The sequence below is a fragment of the Suricata suricatta genome, chromosome 1, assembly GCF_006229205.1.
Source record: "Suricata suricatta isolate VVHF042 chromosome 1, meerkat_22Aug2017_6uvM2_HiC, whole genome shotgun sequence".
Taxonomy (NCBI): Eukaryota; Metazoa; Chordata; class Mammalia; order Carnivora; family Herpestidae; genus Suricata; species Suricata suricatta.
In genome coordinates, this window is record NC_043700.1 from 106,218,470 (window position 1) to 106,240,666 (window position 22,197).

Sequence of the window (22,197 nt, forward strand, 5' to 3'; positions counted from 1 at the left end):
GTGCACAGAGAACAATAGCCAAGGATTGAAAAATTTCCTGAAGCACAAATTTCCAGGAGCCAAGATTTAACCAATTAAATAACTCAAATGGGTTGTAATTTTTTAAAGTTAGCATTGCTATGGAAACAAAAGAAAAACTAAGTTAACAGTTTGAGCAAATTATAAATTCAGTTTCTGAATTTAGAGAGAGGTCAGTTGAGGAAACTTCTAGGTGTCAGATTCTCTAAGCATCTTCAGATGGAGTGATGTCAAGCAGCGGAAATCTGATAGATTTTTCCTGGTTTGCAGTTTGAATTGCCCTAGTGATCTTTCCTTCCTTTCCTTTCTTTTTTTTAAAGTTTATTTATTTATTTATTTACTTACTTACTGACTGACTGACTTAGAGAAAGTCATTGGGGATGGGGGGGAGAGAGAACGAGAGAGAGACAGAGAGACAGAGAGAGAGAGAATCCCAAGCAGGCTCCTCACCATCAGCACAGCGCAGGGTCCTACTCACGAACCTAACTGTAAGACTATGGCCTGAGCCAAAGTCAAGAGTCAGACGCTTAACCGACTGAAGCCACCTGGTGCTCATTCCCTCGTGATCTTTCTGAGTGCTACTAGCAACAGGCATGAAGTCTGTCCACACATGAGCCACTGAGATGATTTCTCTGAAGGTTATATCAAGTGTCCAGCAGTAATTGCATTGCTTTGAGGAAAGAGCAGTTTTAGTTTCCTGGAAATTCCAAATGGAGAGGGAGAAAATTGGAAATATTAGTTTTGAGAGTCCTAGGCTAATATTGAAGAAAACCAGAATTCAGGATCCAGTCCAGTTTTCCAGGTAGAAAACAAAACCTCAGTTAACGCTACGATCTGATATCAACAAAGGTGTATGACCGAAAACTAATTTTTGTATAATCATTCCCATTTCTTTCAAAGACAACCACAGTAAGACTAATTTGTTTACAAATTGAGTCTGGTTTCAATAAACGTGACCATATTATTTACATGAGTACAGAAAATAAAGTGACCAACTATATAAACTCTTTTAAATCTGTGTTGCTGGAATTTTTCATAAGGAATTTCAGATTGGACTTTTTAAAGTCTCCTGAGGCTAGGTAGCCAAGCCAAGGGCTTGTTCAATTGTGTCCTGTTGCAAAGAGAACAAATTCTTACTGAACATATGTAAATCCATATATTGTCATTTAAAATAAGAATATTTAAAATGTTTTAAGTTAAATTCTAGTTAGTTAGTATGCAGTGCAATATTGGTTTCAGGACTAGAATTCAGTGATTTATTACTTTACACACAACATCCAGTGATCATCACAGGTGCCCTCCTTTGTACCCATCACCCATGTGGCTTAACCCTCACCCATCTCCCTCCGTTAAGCTTGTCTGTTCTGTATTGTTAAGAGTCCCTCTCTCTCTTTTGAAAAAGAAGGTTATTTAATAAGAGTTTCTTAATACTAGAAGAATCAGGTAGGAAGAAAAGGATAAATATTTCAACCTTTGTTGCAAAAATCCACTTTCCCAAATTTCTGTGAGTTATACATAGCTTGAAAGAGAAGAAAAAAGAGAGTCCTTTAAATCTGGAAAATAGAACATTAAAGAATTAGCAACATTTTAAATAAAGTCATAAAATTATAATTATCTTTTTCAGTTCATTCAGTCTAATTAATTCTTGTTTTGCTCAAGCTTTGGGCTAGCAGCTTTATGAGTCAACCAGTTTTTCATTAATCTTGTAGAAATTCTTACCCAGTTTCAGTGCTACAATCTTCGAGTTATCAGAAACCTGCATTTTAGAGTGCCTGTCAGGGTCTTTCCCATGAATCTCTTTAAATATAAACATTTTTCTGAAACACTTCTGCAAAAACATCATATTAAAACAATAACTGTATATAAATAACAAAAGTCTTAAGTAGCCATGGTTAAAGATATGGTGAGGGTTCACATACACACACACACACAAAATGGTGCAGTTGATAAGTAAATGTGATTACTTTTGTGATACACAATATTTTAAGATGATTAGAATTATGACTGATAAAATTTTCCAAGACATATCAAATTTTTAGGAATTTCATATAATTTCTAGAACACATATTAATGATATATGATTATGTAAATATAACTTATGAAGGTTAAACATTACTTTTTATTTGACAGTGTTTCCCATGCAATTTAACACATCAAACACACCTAAATAAATTAACATTTCTGTTTCTACTTCATTTAGAATTTGATTTGGAGAAGTTAAAAATGTCAAAAGATTAAAAACACTTAGTCAAATAGTATATAAATAGGTCACCATGAAACAATACTGTGTAATCCATTCAACAAAAGTGACAAAAGATTTCAAAGCCAAGTGTAGAAAGCTATATAGTTGTAGAAAAAAAAAGCATAGTTCTTTTTAATTTTTTTAATGTTTATTTTATTTTTGAGAGAGAGAGAGAGAGAGAGAGCATGAGCAGGGGAGGGTCAGAGAGAGAGGGAGATACAGAATCCAAAGCAGGTTCCAGGCTTTGAGCTGTCAGCACAGAGCTGGACGTTGGGTTTGAACTCACAAATGTGAGATCATGACCTGAGCCAAAGTCAGATGCTTAATCAACTGAGCCACCCAGGAACACCAAAAGCATACTTCTTTTAATAGAGAAGACTCAGTTATTTTTTTAAAAGTAATCACAGATAAAAACAATGTGAAGCATGGGAAATATTTTATCCCTGGTTGCTTTCAGAATACTCTCTTTATCTTTATATTTTGCCAGTTGCACTATGATACATTTTGCCAAAAGTCGATTCAAGTTATGTCTTAAGGGGGTTCTTTGTTCCTCTTGGATTTCAATGTCTATTTCTTTCCCCAAATTCAGGAAGTTCTCAGCTATAATTTGATCAAGCACCCCTTCAGGACTTTAATGCTACCACTGGAGATGAGAAGCACTAGCGCTGTGGCAGGCCTCCCAGCCAGGATCGTGCAGGGGGAGGGGGCTGTTTTTCCTGGTGCCACCAGGAATGGGAGTCACTGTCACTGAGCCCAAGGAAGAATGCGCCAGCTAGACGGGACAGAATTCTCTCCCTGCACTCAGTGGTTATATATGCGGTGACAGTATCTCTCTCCAACTTGGGGCGAGTTTTTGACCTCTTCTCTACAGACAGTTCCATGAGCGTTTTCAGTCTCTCTTTCTCTCCCCCTTGTCCTCCAGGGCTCCAGGAGCTCTCCCTGTGTTGGGCTGAGGCACCTCCGGCCAGTCCGTTTTTTAATTTCCCCAGTTCGCATTCACTCACTCAGGCATCTTTGAGGTTATCTTTGCAGATCAGAGTATTGTGGCTTCAGTCCTTCTCAGTTTGATAAACGCTGGCGAGCGAAGATTACAGAGCTCCCTACTTCTCTGCCATCCTGCCTCCTCTAACCGGGACAGTCTCTTTTAATAATTACCATTTTTGTTTTAGGACAGGAAGCTTTAGACTGAGAAAAATGACAGCAGCTCTTTGATTGAGAGGAGCACTGCCTCTATAAGTTACATGTATAGAAAATGAGAAAAGCATTATGAGTTATTCTCTAAAAAGTATGTTGCCTTCATTTCCATTTCTGGGCTTTATCTCTTCTTAGGACCACATTCTTTTAATTAAACAAGAATGTATCATTACAGAAAAAGGCAAGGATTCGAAGATACAGAATGAGGCTTTGCAGTTGACAACTCTTTTCCTTCTTATAGAAAAGTAACACACTATAAAATTTTTTAAAAATTAAATTGATATCTGTCATAAAAATTAAAATTCTCCCTAGGCATTTTAAAACACATAATATGAAGGGCACCTGGATGGCTCAGTTGGTTAAATGTCTGACTCCAGCTCAGGTCACGATCTCACAGTTCTTGAGTTCAAGCCCCGAGTCTGGCTCTGTGCTGACAGTTCAGAGCCTGGGGCCTGTTTCAGATTCTGTCTCCATGTCTCTCTGATGCTCCCTGGTTTTCTCTCTCTCTCAAAAAAAATTTTTTTAAAGTCTTAAAAAAAACACATAATGTGACACATTCTTGAATTAACAAACAAGTATTCTATAAGCTGTATGTTTTATTCTGCTTCATTAAAGTTTTTTTTTCTTCTTCATGTGGTTTAGCTTTTTCCCTTAGTTTCTCTTCTTTGTTTGCAGGGAGGGGAAGTGGTTCTTTTACTTGCTTTTCCCATGGCCTTGGAAGTTCAGTGATTGATTGCTTTTGTTTTCATGATATGGATATAATATTGGTCTCAGTTATTATGGCTGTTATTTAATTTTTTTAGCTCTCAGTTTTCAAGTGGAGAAAAAATTGTTATGGGACTATCAGAAAACAAATTAGAAAATTTCTTCTGTTTATATGGTGATATGTGATGATCATTATGGCAATTTTCTTACCTTCCCTTCCTTTTCAGGTAAAGTGCTTCCTTCCTCTCTCTATCCCTTCATTTTCCCCTTAATTTTCCCTCCTTTATTTCCTTCCTAGTTTCCTTTCTTTCTTCCGTCCGGTAACAACTGTTGACCCCTTCTATTAGCCTTAACAATGTATTTTTTCTTAACATCCTCTTGTAGCTATATAACTTGTCTTGAGAGAATGTGAGGGAACTTTTTCATTGAAAGTGGGAGAAACTCAATTTTAACTAGTTCAAATGTAGAGAAAATCTATAGGTTCATTTTTTTCTTCAAAGAACTCAGGGATGCCTAAATACAGACAAATTCATAGGCTCAAATAATGTAGGCAGGATTCTACCTCTTTCCTCTCATAGCTTTGCTATTTCTGCTTGGCTTCTCTTCATGCAGTAGCAAGATGGCCGAGAATGGCCAGGAATCTTCTATCTCAGCAACCCCAGCAGAAAGGGGACTTCTCTAATATTCATGTATAATAACCCCAGAATATGTTAATTTGTTCTGCTTTGGTTGAGTGGTCACTCCTCAGCTGACCATTGACCATAGGGATGGGCACCAAGGGGGGAGGGAGGGGCAAATAAGACACTGTGATTTTTAGTTCTGTCAAGATCACATGGAATCCTGATGATGAAAAATGCAATTTAAGAACCACCTGAATCTTTGAATGAAAATATAAGGATCTTTTGTAATTAATGATGCAAATTCTTGAATCTTGAAATAAAAACAATTTTAAGAAGACAAAAGCACTTGGTGGAATGAACATTATGAGTGTCCATTGCAGAGAATATAAGACTTTCTCATGAGCCAGTACTACTGTTTAATGAGTTTAGTGAGGCTCCAAAAAGGGAAGACAATGTTTTTGTAAAGCATTATTGAGATATAATCCATACATCATCATAAAATTCAACGTTTTAAAATAGTATTACAATTTAGTGGTTTTTAGTATATTCAAAGATTTGTGCAACCATCACTATTATCTAATTCTATTTATTTTAAAATTTTAAGTAGGTTCTACACCCTACATGGGACTTGACCTCATGACCCTGAGACTGAGAGTCATATGCTCTGTTGATGAACTAACCATGTGCCCACCATTACCTAATTTTGAAACTTTCTCATCATCTCAAAAAAAAAAAAATTTCCAATCAATCATTTCCCATATCCTCCTCCTGAGCCCCTCCCAACCACTTCTCTACTTTCTGTCAGATTTACCTATTTAGGACATTTCAGAAAAATAGAATTATACAATGTGTGGCCTTTTGTGACTAGCTTCTCTCACTTAACATAAAGTTTTCAAATTTCATCCATGTTAAGGTATATATCAAATTACTTCATTCCTCTTTATGATATGGCCATACCGCCTTTTGTTTATCCATTCATTATGAATGATTCTGTGGATATTCATGCACCAGTTTTTGTGTGGACATATATCTTCAGTGCTCTTGGGTATTAGTAGTGGAATTGCTGGAACATTTGGTAACTCTGTTTTTAACATTTGAGGAACTGGGGAGGTCAAATTTGATGGTTTCTCAGTGATGCATTCTAATATGCTTGTGTATCTCAACACAAAAGGAAAACACATGGCCCCAGGTTTTTTTCCCCTTTATTACAGACATGAATTTGTTTCAAATGCTGCCTATTATAATTTCTTCCATATTCTAAAACTCATCAAGGCTAGAGTGGACTCTCTGAGGGTCAATCCAGTCTATCACTCTGTGTCAAGCTAAGGACCCAGCTTGGAGCTTTTTAATATACGAAGGACAATGGGCAGGAAAAGAACACTGGGTAAAATGGAAATATAAACCAAAACAAAATCTGTAGTTACACTTTGTACCACTCAGGGCTCAGTCCAGAAAATGCTGTAGATATTCCAAGTAGAAAAACATGGAAGATAGGGAATTAGGCTCTCCTACATCATTAAAAGGGCAGGAGGAATAGAAGTTAGAGGGTCAGTGTTAGGCTTCTGGTTTCAAAGTTGAATATCACCACCTCTCTGACCCAGAGACCAGAAACTTCTAGTATCACCCAGACGTGAGAAAACCATGAATGTCTCATCAGAGCTTCCCTGCACCACAGAGATGGTAAATACACAGGGACATGGAGTTCAGAAGCTGCCAGCTCACGTCTACCACAGAAACTGCTTCCCCCTGCACTCTCCTGGAAACAGCCTCTTCTCTATTTTCCTTCCAAGTTCTCATAGAAGTGTATATCACTGGCAGAACTTAAATCATGCACAAGCCAGGGAAGTACAATTTTTGGCATCCCAGCTTGGCAGTAGAGGCGGATGAGGACAGAGAAGATGGCTGAAATGAAAGCACAGTGAGAATAGACAATGTCTATTTTTCTTCTGGTTGTCTTCTAAATCCATTCCTGAATCTAGGACAACCAGTATCCTAAAACAAGGCTTGTCATATAATAGGTAGTTTATAAATATTAGTTATATTTATGCATTTTCTTTATTTTTGAGAGAGAGAGACAGAGTACAAGTCAGGGAGGGACAGAGAGAGAGGGAGACACAGAATTGGAAGCAGGATCCAGGCTTCAAGTTGAAAGCACAGAGCCTGATGTGGGGCTCGAACCCATGAACCATGAGATCATGACCTGAATTGAAGTTGGACACTTAACTGACTGAGCTACCCAGGCACCACTCAATATTAGTAATTTGAATGAATATATGAATGAATGAGTACTTTATTCAGCCTTCTCTTTATCATTATACCTTTCCCCAAACCTCTTTTTCTTCTCAATGGTCTTTGAATTTCTATACTCTCCTTACCTGTCATTTAGGGTGGCTAAATAATGGCCATAGCATTTATTCGCAAGTTTAATGTCAGGCAGTGATTCTCACCTGGGGAGACTTAGCCTCCTATGGGACATTTGGTCCTGTCTAGAGTCTTGGGGGCTTGGGGGATACACTACTGGCAACTAGAGGATAAAGGCCAGGGATGCTGCTAAACATTTCACCATGTGCGGATTGCCCTCTACAGCAAAGTATTAACAGGCACCAAGAGGCAATAGTGCTAGTGCTGAGAAACGTTGGGTTGGAGCATGGAATAAAAAAGGTAAAGGGGGGAAATAATTGAATGCGGAAGGAGGAAAGAAATAAATATAAAATCATGGGTCAGCAAACATTTTTGGTAAGGGCCCCAGAAGGTAACTATTCTAAGCTTTGTGGGCCATAAGACCTCTGGTGGCAACTACCCAGCACTGCTGTTGCAACAGGAAAGCAGTCATGCTCAATATGTAAATGAATGCCTGAACCTGTGTTTCAGTAAAACCTTAAGAGCACTGACATGTAAACTTCATATAATTTTCATATACCACAATTATTCTTAGTTTTATTTTTCCCTACCTTTAAAAATGTAAAAACTATTCTTAGCTGTAAGTCTTACAAAGATAAGCATGCGGAAGTTTGCTAACCCCTGACAGAGGAAGGATGAGATGAGAGAACTGGAAAAAATAACACATTAATTTAGTGTTCATACTAGACAAACTAGGCTAGCTTATGCTGAGGTACAGACAACCTCAAAATCTTAGTGGTTTACGATAACAAACAAAGGTTTTCTCACAGTGCAGGTGCACTGTGTGCTGGCTACATTTTCTGCTCCACGTTGTTTTCATTCTGGAATTCAGACTAATAGAGGTGCCTTTGCCTGGGACATCGCTGGATCTAGCAGCAGAAGAAAAATGGAGGAGATAGGAAAGAATGTGCCGGCCTTGGACATTTTTGACTAAAGTCAACAAACATCATTCTTACTCATATTTCAGCCAAAGTAGGTCACATACCCAAGCTAGACCATGCTAGAGATAACAGGATCCTCTCCAAGAAGGGACAGTGACTATTTGGAACAATAACATAGTTTGACACGCTGCCCCTCCTTAGTGCATTCAGTTGCTTAGGTTTGGTTATTCTTGAACCCAAGTTTACTGTGTTACCCAAGCTCGTATCTTAAGTGGGGAGTAGGAGATGCCATAATAATGACAATAAAAGTACCTAATGTTTAATCAGTGATTATTATTTCCCATACATTTAACCTTTGCATGGATTTTTGCATTTAATCCCCACAATAACCCACTGAGGTAGTCATTATTTTTATCCCCACTTTATAGATGAGGAAACTGAGCAATAGAGAGATTGAAAGTACTTGGCTACCAAGTAGCTGAGATTCAAATCCAGATAACTCCATTATAAAACACATGTCTGTTCTACACTGGGGCTGAGAACATAGGTTCTGATGATAAATTGCCAAGGTTCAAATTCTGGCTGGTGCCAGACACTACTTTATGACTTGAGCAAGTTCTACAACTAACAGTATCAACCCTCATGGGGTTTCTGTAAATTTAAATACAGAAATTAATGTATGTGGAGTGCTAGGGTTTAAAACAGTGCTTGGTTAAAAGAAAAACTTAGCTATTGCTGTTATTATTTAGTAACGTTTTGAAAAACTTCACTGGTCATTCTATTCCCCTACTTCTGTTCCCTCCTTATTCTCAATTTCCTTTGAGAATTACAGTTCTCAATTTCTGTTGCCACCTTACATTTATTTATTTTTCAACTAACACTTTACCAACATGGAGGATAAACTATAGGAATACCATTGCCATCAACCTAGCTCTATATCTCTGCTTCCAGAACTTCTCCACCTATCACTTTTACGTATATTATTTGAATTCCAAGTTTATACTTATGTAGGCACATAGCAACAATCTTGAATGCAGGAGTAGACTACCTCAGTCAAAGGTAATAATACTACCCTAATCCTTGCTACATGACCTTGCCGATCATTTCTTCCAGTTAATTTTTTGAAGTTGATGGTTTATTGTGTTTTAATTTTGGAAACAACATGCTAAGTTTCCTTCCTTGTGAAAATCATGACAAACAAAGCAAGCCGAGTAGTTTAAATTGTTCTTGGAATAGGTCCTTCGGTCATCAGCCTTTCAAAAAAAAAAAAAAAAACCAGATGCTTTTTGAGAAGGGCCCAAAGGGCTAGTCGAGTTATTATGACAGAGTCGTACACATTTCTTTTTCACAGGGGGTTAAGAAAGCTAAGCAATTCATTCTCCATTGTGGTGCTTAAAATGGAATGAAACAGAATGACTTGTAGGCAAGTTGGAATTGCTTTATTTACCATCCCCCTCAAACTTGCATTTTTCTTTTTAAAAAGTATTTATTACATAAAGTGAGAGGATAAGCCATTCTACTCCTTATTTGTCCACTTAAAACAAGACATAGACTTGAACTGCTGGTTTTGATTGTGATTAATTTGAAGTTAGAGTGTTAAGCCTCCTGAGGATAGTGAGGCTTTCCTGATGATTTATGGTGTCACTGTGTTTTTTCTTCTGAAATAATTTAAAGTAATATTTTTAAAGTTCTGGTCTGGAAATTTCTCTTTTTTAATATTTTTCTTCCAGTCTACATTTGAATTTGCCAGTTTAGCTGTGTAGATTGGGAAGCAATAATTAAGAAATAGCAGTAGGAAGGTTTACAAAGTTTGGGAGTATTTAATTAAGGCATATCATTATGTAAGTAAAGTCAAAGCTATGATTTTGATTGTTCTTATGTGCTTGAATTATCATCAGACCAATCTTAAATATTTTATACTTCTGAAGGTCCCAGATAAATTTAGATTTTCTAGATATAGCAGGCTGCAACATAGTCATTTACCTTCTTTTATGTCTGTTGGATTTACATTGTGGATCAGCTAGGCATCAAGTGCCATATTAAACATATTCTTGCCACCGGCTTCTACAAAATTGATGTCTTTAATCAAGTCACGAACATAAATTTGATCAGTGCTATTCTGTATGATTAGGATCTAAGGGCTTATACATAAAAGTTATCTATAAGAAGAAATATCCTCAGATATGCAGAGTCATGCTGGAGACATACATGGGTTTCCTCATTTTCACACTTAGATTGCTAGGTTAGATCAAAGCTAAATTCTAATTCCATTTAGTTTTATGGAATAATCAGCCTTCTCTCTTTCCTGACCAGTTTCCAATTATTTAGCCTTTTTCCTCTAAAATCCATGGAGCAAAGTTAAGCACTATCTTCCCTCTAATTTCATAGCATATTTGAAGGAGCTTTGTAGGGAATGGGGCAGGAGTACCAAGCATGAAAAAGGCTAGGTTCTTGAATCATATTTGCCTCATGCTAAATTATTTGGGGAATGCTGCAGTCATTATTATTCGAGAGTAAGGTGACACTGGAAAACAATGTATTTTTTCAAGTTAGTCATTCAGATTTATTATAAAGGAGAAGAGAGTTCTGTTGATTTTATAGCAAAGGCAGTAGCCATTTCTTTGGCTAATTCATGCAGTCCTTGAGTAAAATTTAAACCTGGGTTACTTTGGTAGGATTTAAAGGAGTAGGACACATGTGAATATAATGATACTAGATATGTGTAATTCTGAATAATAAAATAAAGATTAAGATGGTAATTTTGGTCCCTCAAGTACTGGTATTTAAACTTTAAAAATCAATCAAGAGAGAAGATTAAGTGGTGTTTCTTTGGTACTAAAAATGTAAAGCTAAGACCAAATTGTTCTATTTTCACAGATTTAAGATATAAAGAATGTTATTTAAAGACATTAAAATGGCTATTAAATTCTCTTCAGTTTGCAAAGAATCTCCTATGAAGTACACTTAGAAGAAATCCCTGAGTACATTAACTACTCTATTAGTATCTTCCTTCATAAACAAAGAAGAACAATTTAAAAGCTTTGCAAGACATATAAACACACTACTTAGCAAAAGCAGTATCTGGGTAGAAAACTCTCTCCACAGTGCTTCTAAATTAGGTAACCAAATGTTTAACAGGTGAAACAACAGATTCACACATTTAAAACATGTTATTTGAACACATTAACCATTCTTAGGTAAATCCAAAAACCATTGTCCTATGGTATTTCTATTTTGTTTTAACCACTCGATATTGTTCTTCACCGTTTCCAGCACTTGCTGCCTAGGTTTTTCTCCTGCTCCAGCTTCTGGATATTTTTTGAAAAAGCTTTCAATCTAGAAAAGAAAGGGAAATAATTAAGAAAGTCATTTGAAGCCCAACTAGTCTTGAAGACTGTTATTTACAAACTGGATTTGTTTCTTCCTTCCCTGGAAATTCATTATCATTCTACAACACCAAGTTACAGTCTTGGTGCATCATTTAGATTGAGCCCATCTCCTACATTAGCAGTCATGATGCAGGGCTTTGGGACTCTTGGCTGCATGTCAAATCAAAGGAGGCTCTGCCAGGCTGGGGAAGGAGAAGCTCATTAAGTGGCAGGCATGGCTCTGTGCTTCTGTGGCTTTCTCTGTTTTCTATTCATTCCCCAGGTGTTCCCTGGAAAACTCAGTCTGTGGAATGATGGTTTTGCTTATTAGCCTTTCACTTCGGGAGTCTGGAATATTTTAATATACTTTCAGTTCACTTATTAAGGACTTACAATAACATCTCTGTTAAACTTCATTCTATTTTTCCTCTTCCTTCCAAAATCTTCCCCAAATTTCAATTATAGTATTGTTTGCTACTTACAAATATAATAACTATTTTGTTTCTTTTTTAAATTATATTTTTCTTTTTCAAGTTCTTTTTTAGGGGTCGGGGGGTAGGCAGAAAGAGAGGAAGAGAGAATCCTAAGCAGGCTCCGCGCTGTCCGTGAACCAGGAGATCAAGACTTGAACCGAAATCAAGAGCTGAATGTCCAACTGACTGAGCCACCCAGGAGCCCAAATTTGGTTTAATGCACAGAGGAATATTAACATTCCAATGTATAATATACAGATATTGAAAACTCATATAATCTCTATTTGTCCAACATTGATAAACGTTTTTCCCTCTGGGAACTGAGCTATTTGAAACTTAAAAAGTCTTTAAATTCCAAAAGTATGAATTTTCAAAGGAATCAAATCTTGACCATCTTATTACAGGCTACCTTTACCAGGAGAGACATGATATCCATGCACTGGTGGGCCAAAAGGTAGCCTTCTAAGCCTCGCAAGGCCTCAGCTTTCTCAACTTTTAAACTTTGTTTCTTGATTCTTTGAATTATTTCAGTTTAGAAAAAAAATAGGTACACATTTAATTAGATATAAGAATTATTTCTTTTTCCTTGTCTTCTGAGACATGAAAAGAGAAAATGCCATTTCTATTTGAAACAAAGAAAACAGTTAAATTCTTTCTTCCTGCACAAGTCCAGAGGGTTTCTCTTCATACCTGCCAGAGTTGTAGTTCAGTGTTGAACGGTTCTGCTATGGTGACAATCCTGCCAAGGTTTCTGTCATTGAGAGTATATCTGAAGAGAAATTTAAGGAAGTAAAAGGGAATATAAGTGCCTAGAACTTTAAATCTTTTCTCTAGATGTAGACATCTCCTTTTGATTTTTGCGGGTTTTAAAAAGTAATTTGCAAGTAAGTAAAACATAATAAACACATTTAATTTAAAATTTCTATTCAGGAAATGTTCTTAGTAAATCCTTCACTTTTTTTCTAGAAAGGTCCTCAACACTATCCCAGATGTGGGAGATTGCTTGCTGTATTCCCCAAATCTGTTCTTTTTTCCTGGGCTGTGAGAACCCAGGCAGAGATTACGTTTCTCAGCCTCCCTCAGAGCGAGGTGCAGATGGGCGGCTCAGATCTTACCACTGCAGGAGCAGTAGGTCCAGCCTCTGCCTCCTGGCTTACATAAAGGAAAATTTCTTGCCTTGGACTTCTCATTTTTCTCCCCTCCCTCCAACCTTCAACCAAACCAATAGGATAAGGTACTATGTCTCACAGAGCAGACCGACTTAAACAACTTGGAATGCTCACTTCAGGAGACTAACATGAGTGAGAAATAATTACATACATCCTTTAAGCTGCTGCATGTCTGTATTTCTGATACAGCAGGGTAGCTCTAGTCACTTTTATCCTGACAAATACTCCATACATCTTCCCACAGGTACAGAAATTTGAGTATAAGCTATGTAGTCTTCTTTCAAAAAGCTTTATTGTCTATTATATTCGTCTATATTAGCTACTTATATATATATATATTGGTTATATGGTTTGTATTAGTCAGACTAAGCAAAGACACTTTTAGCTAAATGAAAAGATAGGATTTTAGAGATGATCCTCAATTCCAGTCCCTTTTGCACTTGCTCTCTTTAAGAGTAAGGATCAGAAATTTCCTCACAGACAGTAATATGGATAATTGTGATACAAGTAAAAATCTCATCACAACTAGTCACAGTGTAATAAAAACAACCATAAGAGTTATGTATTAACTTTGAACCACTGGAATGCCGGACAAAGATAAAAGAAAATATGTCGCTTTATAGAGAGGTAAAAACAAATAGTAGGAGAAATTTTACATTTAAAAATTAGCACATAACAGAAGCAGAAACCATGGAGATAAAAACTAAGATTGTTACACACATATTTTGAAAATTTTATATTAAAAAGCTCATGAAATGAAGTCAAAATTTGTCATTTTGTTGTGAGAAGAGCAAATATTTTCACTACATAAATATTTCATTATACATTTCTTCACTATACAAATACATTTCACTATACCAATTGGTAGAAGGGAGAAATATGTCAACATGAAATTATCAAAGAAATGAATCCACAGTTTGCAGAAGAAACATAAAGACAAAATGTACTAATGAGAAAAAAACATGAAATGTTCTAATAACTAACCAGTGTACTATGTCCAGTGCTCACTCTTAACATAGATACCATTGAATTTAAATCTACCACATCTTTCCTCTTTCATGTCTTAGCAGTCTAAGGCAAACAACTTCCCTTTGTATAATATCATTCGTAATTATCCCAAATATAAGACTCTGAAGCATCTATTCTCAATACTGCCCCCTAATCTGTATGCTGTACTTCCTCACTCCTGACATACTCTGAGATCTCCCAATCTCTTGATGCCTTCCATCTAGCCATCCGGAACTATCCCTTTATTGGGAATATTACTTCTCATGTGGAGAATGCTTATTTTCCCACATCCTTTGTAGCACAAGGTCGGAAATGGAGTTCGTGTGCTTATCCTCCCCATCATGGATTCCAGATTATTATTTCTCCACTCTTTTTAAAAACTTCTGTTCCTTCTAGTTATCTCCTCTCACCTAATTTATGATATGCTTTGGCATCTGACTCCTGGTCTTCCTCTCTGCTCCAAGCTGTGACTTCAAGATCCTCAGGGATAACAAATATGACATCTGAGCTCCTTAGTTTCTTGACATCCTCATTCTCAATGATATTTTCTTTACCTTGGTCACCAATTACCATTATCATACCTTGTGATCATCCGTAAGTACACTGACTCTAAAATTGTCCATTTATGCACCCTCTATGATCAAGTTTACCTTTCTGTTTTCACTATGACCATTCTCTGAGTTTAGCTGATTTCTGGCCCATTGACCGTCTCTCCCCCTCCTTTCTCCTGGACCATCAGCTCTTCTTTCCTTGCATGTATTTCCTTATATAATTTTAATTCCTTGGTCTACCATTTTCAATAACACTTTTTCCTAAGCTGTAAACTCCCTTATAATTTAATAATTTGTTTCCATCAAAAGTCCAGCTTTGGAAAAAATCACCTGCCCATTTCCTCTGTGTTTGCGCCAGATGGCTAATCTGTCAAGGAAGATCACCCAACTTTCTCCATAATATTTCACTATAAATCCATGAATATCAATCTCAAGTGGACCCTCCATGTTGACAGTCCTACATTACCCTGGTCAATTCATTCTCTTGATCTTGAATTACTTTTTTTTAAAGTGTTTCATTCTCTTCCAACCTCCAGACATTCTTCTGCTTCCCTCCCTCTCCAACAAAGATGACCTTGTCTTCTAATTCACAGAGAAAATATTTAGTAACTCCTACATCTTTTAGTTTACAAACATACAAAGATACCTATCTTTCTTCTATCATCTGTGCATTGGCTCTAATTTCTCTCCACTTTAAAAATTTTATTTTGGGGGTACCTGGGTAGCTCAGTCAGTTAAGCATCTGTCTTCAGCTCAGGTCATGAACTCACGGTGAGTTCAAGCCCCACATCAGGCTCTGGGCTGACAGCTTGGAGACTGGAGCCTGCTTCAGATTCTGTGTCTCTCTCTCTGCCCCTCCCCTCCTCATTCTCTGTCTCTCAAAAATAAACACTAAAAATTTTTTTAAAACTTTATTTTTAAAAGAATCTTTTCTGTCATACATATTAAAGCTCTCATTCTTCACTGGGTCTTTTTCATCAGGTTTAAAATATATTAGCTATATTAAAATGATCTTCCACATAAAAAAAGAAAAAACTGTTCTTCCTTGATCTGGCATCTCTCTTAATATCCTTTCTCTCACCTCCACATCCAGAGTCAACTTTTCTTTTTTTTTCTTTTTTTATTTTCTTTTATCTATTTTTGAGAGACAGAGAGAGATAGAGCATGAGTGGGGGAGGAGCAGAGAGAAAGGGAGACACAGAATCTGAAGCAGGCTCCAGGCTCTGAGCTGTCAGCACAGAGCCCGACGTGGGGCTTGAACCCACAAACCATGAGATCATGACCTGAACCAAAGTCAGACGCTTAACCGATTGGGCCACCCAGGCACCCCCAGAGTCAAACTTTTCAAGAGTTTTCTCTACATTTCTTATCTTCATTTTCTCACCACTGACTATTTCATTAATTTGCTTCGATTTAGGTTCTACCCCCATCACACCACTGAGAAACTCTCTAGAGTTACCAATAGCTCTTTTGCCAATAAATCTAATGGGTGTTTTTCAATCTTGGACTTACTTAAACCTTAAATATTTAAGCATTTGACAAGGAACTATAACTTCCTTGAAACTATCTCCACTTCAGCATCTCAAAGGAGACTCAATGACATCATAAATAGTAAACTGAACCATTGTTCTCTTTCTCCAAGTTTTATCTTTTCTAAAAATCCAGGCACTATCCTTGTCACCTCACTGTGGTCCTATTTCTAATTCACCAAGTTCTAAATGTTGTTACTATCTCTTCATCTTTATCATTACATCCATAGTGCAAACTGTCACTATCTTTTGCCGGGACTGCTCCGGTGGCTCTCTAACTGCTTTTCTCAAATCTGCTCTGGCCCCCATCTAGGTCTGTGCTTTCCCACCAGAGCTTTCTCTTGAAAGTAAAATCAACCATTTCACTTTCTTACTTAAAACCTCTATAGACTCATCTTTGCTCTTATAACAGCAGCCCAAATCTTAACTTGACCCTGCAAAGGTTGGCCATTACCTTCTCACTTTTCTGATAGTAGGCCTTCAGCCAGGAATGCTTCACCTCCTGTTCACCTGATTCACTCCCACTCTTCCTTTAGAATTCAGCTCAACCAGCACTTCCTTAGGGAAGCCCTTAATGTTCAGCTTCTCCTGACTTGGTCTGTTCCATTTTACATGATTTCAGTGTGCCTAGAACCTTTTCTATTTGTAGGTATTACAGTTTTAAGTATACATGTATTTGTGTGATTCTTTAATTAATATTGGACTCCATCACCAAACTCTGAGCTCCATGAGGACAGAGAACCAGGTGTGTCTCTACTACCAGATCTTCAATGTCAAGCACAGCGCATAGTACATAGTAGATGTTACACAATATTTACTGGGTGAAGGAATTATAATTTAAAATGAGATATCAGTTTTTATATACAATTAGCAAGGATAACAGTAAATTTTTTCTGGGTGACAGCTCTGCCACATTCATCACAAACTTTGGAACAATTTTATGATCCAACATATGGAGATTGGCTAACTATATGTGCTGCCAAAGCGAGCACTGGAGATTGGCTAAGTAAACTAAGAAGTATCTACACATTGACATATGATTGAGCATTAAAAATAACATTGAAAAAGCATACTTAAAGACATCCATGATATAGGATGATGCAGGAGAAACAACAGTAGAATATGATACCATTTTTGTGAATAAACAGCCATAGAACAATATCTCAAGGAAAAACAGTAATGTGACAACAAGGGTTATTTCTAAATGGTAGAATTATGAGTGATTTTTATATCCTTATTTTTGCTTATCTGTATTTTGTACAATAAAATACATACCCATTTTATAAGAAAATGGGGATTTAAAAGAGGGGAATTACACTAAGTTGCTGTAATGATTTCTATAGATTCAAAAAAAGTCTGTTAATTCGAGGTAAAAAACGATTTTTCTCAGTGATTTTTTATAACTTCTGTAGTATTCCTCTTTTGTTTTGTTCTGAGTGACTGTAAATTAAAGAATATTTGGGGGGACTAGTAATGGATAGATTGAATAAAGACTGAAACTACTAGTGTAAATACTAAAAATGTAAGAACAAAATATGTTCATTCCAATAAACCAACATTACATGAAGTATAGCATTTAAAGGGAAATATGCTATATATTTGTCATATTACTTATTTTTAAAACTAAAATCAGGATTTATCTTAAATATTTAAAAATAATATTATATAACAAGCATCTTCTTGGATTTAATATTTATATAAGTATTATACAATCCAAAAGAAATTATTTCAATGCTCATAAAACTCTTAATTAAATTCTAATTAAAGTGTTTTGTTTGTTTAAAGACGGCCGTCTTTAAATAGTTACAGTCATGTCCCCATTGACTTAATTTTCATCCACAGTCATAAATTCAAATCAAACTTTAACACACCACACTACTGACTTACTAAGTTCATTGCCCTTCACATTTCATCTAAGACCTTACTGGGGTAAACAAAAGCAAAAAATGACTGCTGAAGTATCTTTGGAACTTTTTGGTTAAGTCTCAAACTAGAAAGGACATCAGTGATGTGGCCATCAGTTGTCATAAAAGTCATATGACAAACCCTTTATAAAAAAGCAGCTTATTTATTTTAGGATGACAATAAATTGTTCAGGATCCCAGGCAGGAAAACCACTCATTCTGAATTCTGGGAAATATTCAAGTTTGAACATATTTGTATATAGCTTGCTCATTTTTGTTTAATTTATCCTATCCAATTTTAGTGGGAAAATTCTATTTATTCAAACTAACCATAATTAATATTGGGCATTATTTTTGTGTTCAACATGTGGTTGTAATATAATTTTATGTTTGAGGCTATGTGAAATAATACCTCATGAGAATTAGATCATTAGACTATGAAGAAATATTAAAAGCCTTGGGCAAGGGTTTTGGAACTAACACTGAAAATAGTTTATCAATTTTTTTTTAATTTCAGGATTAGGTCTAATTTATTTTAGGGCCAGATGTTTATGACTTTTATGACAAAGTAACACCTGTTTTTTTCTAGTTCTTAATTATGAGGAATGACAATGAACTAATTTTTAAATGAAATATGCATTATTTGAAATAAGTCAAACTAGAACTATTCAAATAGGCCTTGAGAAGCTCTTTATTTAATAAACAATAATGGAATGGCCACTTTATTATATAAAATGGTACTTTATTTACTTATCTTTTTACAATAATTCATAGAGCAAATGCCAAAAAAATGACTTATAGTCTTTTTGATTAGAACAAAAAACTCAGTACATGTCACTAGGCATAAAGTAAGCAAATAGGAGGTAATAGCTTGCATAATATGAAGTGTTATCTGCAGATAACAACATGTTCTCAATAGGTAGATTTATCAGTTCCACCATGCATTTCACTGAAATGGTTATACACAGATAGGCATCACACACACACACACACACACACACACACACACACACACACACACACACCACACCAGTCAAACTTCATAGAGATGGATGAGCAGTTTCACTCAATCATTACAAGAACAGAAAGGGCAAAAATTCATCACAAATCGGCAAAAGCAACATAGGGTGTCAGGGTTGAAAGCTACAGATATGCTCTGGATCTCAGAAGACGATAAATATGAATGAACCTAATGGCAGTCTGATGAATGATGGGGTACAAGAGAGAACAGAAAGTTTTATTCATAATTAGTAGTTTTGATAAGTCAGTTCTGGTCGACTTGGCAGTGCTGATGGGAAAATGGGAAAGATGAGGAGAGGATAACAGCCTATTTCCCACTGTGGGGATTACACAGGGCAGAGGTCTTCCGGTCAATGTTTGCACATCTATTTGGAATCTGTAATCCATATTCTATTTTATATTCTGTAAAAATTTTTTAATGGGAATAAGCATTAAGTTTAGAAGATTAGCACCAAGAATGACATTTCTTCTACATGGACTGAAGAAATAAGAAATTTGGGAAATCATTTCTGGAGTTTGACTTGTTCTTTTCTTGCCCTTTCTACTTCCCATCTTAAAATTGCTATTGCCTAGGAAATATAGGTCCCTTTTTAAGAACTTTTCAAAACATCTGAAGATAAAGAAGATTTATATTATAATATATAATACTAACAATATTAATATTATTATATTAACTTATTTTAACCAAACTAAAAATAATACAAATTAGGCATCTCTTCAGATTTCAGAAATCTGTAGATCAGTTAGGAACAATAATTTCTAGAAAAGGAATTAGGCCTAAAATTAACTAGTATATTGCTTTCCTGGAGGAAAATACCATGATCTTTTGATCTTTTACTTCTAATAATATGCCATTCCAGATGTCAGAGAAGTACAGCAAAGAGAAAAAGAACATGTAGATGATATCAAACAAAGAGAACAGCAAACCATTAGCCGATGATCCCACCTGTTGACCAGATAGTCCCAGTTGAGTTGAATCCAATTCCAGGCCATGCTCTTCCCATAGCTGTTATATGAGATATATCGGATGACTGTAAACACATCCTGAGTTTTAATAAGATTTGGGTCCTTGAGCAAGTCCAAATATCTAGCAAAAGCCAAAGAGAAACACAATTCAAATTTTAACTATTAAGTTTTAAAAATAAATTGCATTTATTGAATAGAAGTACTTCACCCATTTACTTATTATCCCTCTAAACTAAGAAAAGGGGGGTGAAGCCAGTAAATTAAGGGAAAGTATTTATACTTTTGTTTTCTAGAGGATAACAGCTACATCTTATTTGTTCTTCCCCACATTATAAGAAAAAACCTTCTAATGTAGCCTATGTGGTTAGATTAAGTAACTATCGTTAATTAATTATAATTATAATGCAAATAAGTCCAAGATAAATTAAGTGACCAAATCAATGGATTTTTATTAACTTTATGTCATGGCTGTACCTAGAGAAAATACCTCAATATACTCTAGACCAGTGAACTTCCAGAAACTGCACTTTAGTGGTGGTATTGCATTTCTGTGTTATTTATCTTTCATCCTCTAATTCATAAGAGTTATAGTAAGGCATGGAAGCACTTGCTGATTTTCTTATCAGATCATCAGCACAACGCCATCAAAATAATGGATCAATATGATGTTTTATGGAGTGGCAAAATGATCAGGTTCTTGATAGACTATTTAAGGGCAGAGAGCAGGAGAACTGACCTCTATCCCAAGACAAGATGGCAAAGAAGTATTGTTGGCTCTGCTAGGTGGATACAGTGTGTTTCCAACAGTCCTTACAAACTGGTTATTGCATTGTAATTTCTTATTTATATTTTCCTCTCTCATGAGCTATAAGCTTCTCAAGGATAGATATCACATCTTATTCACTTTTATTCCCACAATTTATATACCTATGCATAGAAAGGACATCCTAAGTGTTTGTTAAATGAATGAAGTAAATAACTCAGAAACCATAACTAAACAACAAATGAATTAAGGCAGATGCTAGTTGATTTGGAGGCATAGGTGTAGTGTGAGAAGACTCATAGATGGTCTTCAAGCAGTCTTTCTGAATGGAATGTAAATATATTTGTGTGTGTGTGTGTGTGTGTGTGTGTATACATATTGTGACAGACACTCCTTCAGTGCTGATGGAAACAATTTTGTTCTGGGCTTGGATCAAGGCATCTCTGATCTTAGGGAAGTAGATAAGCTCCTTCCTACCCCAGCCTCAGAGTATGATGATGGCCCAAATCAGTCAAAGGAATTCAAGTTCTTCTTAGTCACCACATGATCAAGTGGTAGACTTAGAGTATAACCCAGAATGATCAAGTGTCATCCAGTACTGGTGGGGAAGTAGAGATAACTCAACTTAACAAGAAGAAATTTGCAAGAAGGAACTCTTTGCTTTTGTTCAGAACAACATTTAACATATTTACGTGAAGACAAAATATTTGAAGCTCTAGAGGTTAGGAGACACCCAATATGTTGAGGATAGCAGAACTGAAAGAGAAACACCCCAGGTCCTGGATGAAATTATTGAACCACTGCTCACAACTAGAAACTGCCTACTGCTCAAACTGAAACTGTTTTCAGGTGAGGTTACATTTCTTTATTCAACTCTTACAAAGATATTTTTTTTCTCTCCAGGAAATTAAAGTGTATGTTCTTAGAAATGTGTCTTACTTTAATTAGCATCTTAAAGTGACACATAAACCATTAAATGCCATTCATATAAGTGAAAAAAAAAGTTACCTGGACAGAAGAGTAACATTCTTCACTGATGCTAATCCATATAGCAGTTTTTCTTTTTCCTGAGCTAATGAAGTTTTCTGGTATTGGTCAAGAGTGTAGTTCCATGAAGTCTCATTACCAGAGTTCTGCATTCCATACCGATATACCAGAAGCCTGAGATTTACAGGAAGTCTAGAAGAAGAAACAGTGTTTCAGAGATTTTAATTCTTCATTATAAGTTTGAAGGCCTCTGGAAATGCGCACATGCTGAACAGTCACCTTACAGTCCCAGTCAGCCACTGCTGAAATAACTGGGTAGCATTGTCCAAAGCTTCTCTGTCTCCCATCTTGCATGCAAGCCCTAATACTGAGGCACGCAGTAACCTTAAAAAACAAACA

General features: G+C 36.1%; 1 protein-coding gene across 1 annotated transcript in view; it reads right to left on the minus strand.

Annotated features, from left to right (window-relative positions):
* Positions 1–9,483: 9,483 nt before the first annotated feature.
* ENPEP (glutamyl aminopeptidase) overlaps positions 9,484–22,197 on the minus strand; it is an 86,558-nt gene continuing 73,844 nt past the window's right edge. Inside the window, exons 16-20 of the mRNA XM_029941934.1 lie at positions 22,078–22,182; positions 21,820–21,990; positions 20,029–20,169; positions 12,592–12,670; positions 9,484–11,396 (exon numbers count right to left, since the gene is read on the minus strand). Of these exons, the coding sequence (XP_029797794.1) occupies positions 11,244–11,396; positions 12,592–12,670; positions 20,029–20,169; positions 21,820–21,990; positions 22,078–22,182 (649 nt within the window). The 3' untranslated portion in view covers positions 9,484–11,243. The remainder of the gene's footprint in view (positions 11,397–12,591; positions 12,671–20,028; positions 20,170–21,819; positions 21,991–22,077; positions 22,183–22,197) is intronic.